At 34.7% G+C, this 4,234-nt stretch overlaps 1 protein-coding gene across 1 annotated transcript; it reads left to right on the top strand.

Moving 5' to 3' along the window:
* The first annotated feature begins 628 nt into the window (after nt 1-628).
* On the top strand, nt 629-1,762 carry LOC132164288 (chitinase 2-like). The gene has a single exon (XM_059574773.1). The coding sequence runs from the start codon at nt 645-647 to the stop codon at nt 1,566-1,568; it is 924 nt and encodes a 307-aa protein (XP_059430756.1). The 5' UTR covers nt 629-644; the 3' UTR covers nt 1,569-1,762.
* The last annotated feature ends 2,472 nt before the right edge of the window (nt 1,763-4,234 follow it).

The following is a 4,234-nucleotide window of genomic DNA, read 5'->3' on the forward strand; positions in this document are numbered from 1 at the left end:
GACTTAAAAAACTTTATTTTCCAACACAATCACAAACATGCTCTTAGAGTCATTTGGGTTTTCGATTTCAAAAAATAAAAATTTTAAAATAGAGTTTTTAAAATGTGCAATTTGAAAAAGTGATTTTTAAAAACGCAATTAAATATTTAGCAAATCGCCTTTAAAATGGCAGTTTATCCTTTAAAATTGTGCCTTTAAAAAAAAAAAATTACGTACTTGTCTGCGATTTGAAAATGTAGATTTTCTATATTTTTCAAATCGCAATTGTTTAAAAACGCAATCTCAAACAATTTATTTTTTGCGATTCTTATTGTTTATGAAATCACAATGCCAAAAGAATAATTCTTATAACTGTTTTATTTTTTTAATAATAATAATTTTTTTAAAAAAAAATAGAAGATGGATAAGAGAATATAAAATGACAACTTTTTTTCCTAAGTTTGATCAACTAGAATAGGGCCTCAATAAATAATAACGCGGCAACGTACGGCACAAAAGAAGAATTGTTTAATTTTATTAATTTCCATGAGGTCCTCACCTCCATTATGAATTTTTTTCTGGGCCCCTAACCTCCATTATCACTGCAGTATATATACGATGGCATCTCAAGAGTATCCATCTCAGTACTCTTCTCCTCACTTGCAATGGAATCCTCAAAGCTCTTCATTGTTACCCTTCTCATCACTCAAGCTCTCTTCATCTCCCACACACAAATCCACGCTGCAGCCCCTGCAAACCCAAACCTCTTCACAGAATACATCGGCGCAGAATTCAAGAACGTTAAATTCACCGATGTTCCCATAAACCCAAATGTCGAATTCCACTTCCTTCTCTCCTTCGCCATAGATTACGACACCTCAGCCTCCCCTTCTCCCACCAACGGAAAATTCAACGTCTTCTGGGACTCCGCTAATCTCAGCCCCGCCCACGTGGCATCCATCAAGAGCACCCATCGAAACGTCAAGGTGGGCTTGAGCTTAGGAGGGGATACCGTAGGAAAGGGCTTCGCTTTCTTCAAACCCACCTCAGTAGATTCATGGGTTTCGAATGCCGTTTCTTCACTCACAGGGATCATCAAAGAGAACCATTTGGATGGAATTGATATTGATTACGAGCACTTCAAATCTGATCCCAACACATTTGCAGAGTGCATCGGACGGCTCATAACAACTCTGAGAAACAACAAGGTAATCTCGTTCGCTTCTATTGCTCCATTCGATGATGATCAAGTTCAGAGCCATTACTTGGCCCTGTGGAGGAAATTCGGGCACCAAATAGATTATGTGAATTTCCAGTTTTATGCGTACGATAAGGGAACCACTGTGCCTCAATTTATTAACTTTTTTAACACCCAAAGCTCCAATTACAATGGCGGTAAGGTTTTGGTAAGCTTTATTAGCGATGGAAGTGGTGGATTATCGCCCCAAAATGGGTTCTTTACAGCCTGCAGTAGGCTCAGGAGTCAGCAGAAACTTCATGGGATTTTTGTTTGGTCCGCTGATGACTCCAAGGCAAATGGTTTCCGGTTCGAGAAGCAATCACAAGAACTTTTAGCTGCTCCCCACTAGTACAACTTCGATCTGTAACAATAAAAAGTGCTGCATACTATTATGAATTAGATTAATTCCAGTATCATGTACTACAGTACTTACTATTTGTTAAAAAAAATATGTGGCATTGTTCCACATTGTTTATGTATAAGAGTCTTTTTGCCTTTGATTTCTATATAGTAAAGCTTTTTATGTAAAACATTGCGTATAAGATTTTAGGATGTAAATGTAGATTATATGTTAAACCACTTTAATCTTGTATCTTTTTATTTATTATTTTACTTTATATTTCTGCATTATTATTTCTTTTACTGTTGTCTGCTGTATATGTATTTATGTGTGTGCATGTTCTGATCTAGTGTTGAACTTTTGCAGAGAGAAAAAATCTAGTATGAACGGTTAACAGTGTGATTTTGCTTCAAGGATGATGACAGTCTCCTTTCATTTTCTTATTAATTAAGAGTGTATATATATATATAAAGTACACGAGAACACTGAGTGGCCTCTTAATTCTGGTCAATAAATCAGATCTTGTCTGTATATGTTGTTGGGGGCACGCTTGAGTGGCCTCTTGCTTGCGATAGCCGCAAGCTCTGACCGGTGGGTGGCCTTTGATGGGACCATGCGAAGAATGGGCTAAACGGGGCCGGTGAAGTCAGTTTTTCCCTATTGAAAAGTCAGTGTTTGCATTTTCTGTGCAGATCAATATATAAAGTCGTCTGTTAGGATAGTGACCACTTACGAAAAAAAAAAAAAAAAAGTCCACATTTTTTGCAATGTCGTACGACACTACAAAAATTCCTACAATTTGCGTTGCTGTAAAAACGACGTGATTTTGTTGACGTCGTTTTTTAAATCAAGGTAATGAAAGCCAGGGTTGAGAAATAAATTTCTTTTCCTTTAATAGTAAAGGACGAGAATTTTGTTTAAACGACGTAAAATGGTTTAAGTTGCTTAACAAAAATCATGTTTATCATATCATTCTTTTGAAAAGCATTGTTAATTCTTTTCAAAGTCTTTTATATAAAACTTAAGCTTTTAATAGAAATTTTACACACCAAGTAAAAATATCAAATACAATGAAAATAAAAATTATGTATCTTTAATTCAAATCAATCCCATAAATTTTTTCATTACTTCTAACACAATGCCCACCACTCATCACCGAACTCTCACTCACTTCCGAGCTCTCAATACTAAACTTTTCAAAACAAACCAAGATGATAGATCCGGTGGTTTTATCAATGAGTATTTTTTGTACGAGGAATTTTGTTAATATAAGGGAAATTATTTCATGTAAAGGGTTATATTATTTTTGGGTGTTTCAAGCTGAGATGTCTACGATCTTATTGGATGGTGTAAAACACCTAGTTTACACGACAACCAGATTGAAATTATTCTCAATTCTTTAATGGATTTTGTAACAAAATTAAGTGAATGATGATTCTAGATAATTTTTTGTTTCTCCAAAAAAAAAACAATAAATAACTGATTTTTTTTTTTTTTTTGTTAAAAAAAAAAATGCTCACAAAGAATAGGGGTGTATAAATGGGGGCAGTTATAACCACCCCGTAACCACTAACTGTATAACCGCATAACTACTTTGGTAGGGGATTATAAAAAAAACAGCTTAGGGCGGGGCGGTTAGTGGTTTTAGAAATAGGAAAAAGTTGTTAATAACCGCTAACCGCCTACTCATATATATAATAATATAAATATATACTATATTAAAAATATAACATTAAAATGACGTTGTTTTGGTGTTAAATATCAAAATGGTGTCATTTTAAATACGAGTTAGGGATACGTTTCATCATATTCATTATTTTTTTGGAACACTTTGACCCAAAATATTTAAAATAAACCCAAAAAAAATAGGCACAATGAAGGCCTAAAACACTTCAAAATGCCAAAAAAAAAAAAAAGGTTATAAAACTGTCGATTATTGGTTTGAATAACGGTTAACCGACGGTTATAAAATAACTGCCAACTACCTAACTGGAGCAATTGCAGTTATTAAAATCAAATAACTGCCTTAAACAGTTGCAGTTAACGGTTTTAGCCAATAACCGCAACTGCTTGTATACCCCCAACTGGTGGAACCCAAGTATTCAAATAAATTTTGAACTGCATGGCCACCTACCTAGGCAGTACTTAAGTCCTATATGGACTCTCTCACAATAGCTGCACAAAAATCACTAGTAATTTGGACAATCATTTACCAAATCCCTCTACATCACAGTAAAAAAAGCTAAACTTCTCAACAAAAAAAAAAAAATTGCACAATTGGTTCACAATTCCAGCTGTAAGGTTCCAACATCTTTGCCGAGTGCATCTTACACCTCATAATGAATCTTAAGAAAAGTGGGCCGGACCGAACCCACTATGATGATGGGCCAATCCTAAGCCACAGCACGGCATTGTGGAGGAAATATGGGCCGTATTAGTGTATGTTGTGCGTGGCCATATTTTTCAATAACAATGTGAAATATTTGGACAAAAATTTCCTCCAAACCAATTTGGAGGAAATATTGTCCAACTCATGTAAAATAGTGCTAAGTGTATATAAACTGTTAGAAATTAATATGCACAGCGGAATAGAACATTACCTTATTTGCACTGCAATCAAATATTGTTCCACGTGATTCTCCAATGAATTTCTTCATTTTCCCAATGATGGAATA

This window comes from Corylus avellana, chromosome ca10, assembly GCF_901000735.1.
Source record: "Corylus avellana chromosome ca10, CavTom2PMs-1.0".
Taxonomy (NCBI): domain Eukaryota; kingdom Viridiplantae; phylum Streptophyta; class Magnoliopsida; order Fagales; family Betulaceae; genus Corylus; species Corylus avellana.

Coding starts and splice junctions, on each gene's coding strand:
- LOC132164288 (XM_059574773.1), top strand. CDS start 645: ATGGAATCCTCAAAGCTCTTCATTGTTACCCTTCTCATCACTCAAGCT.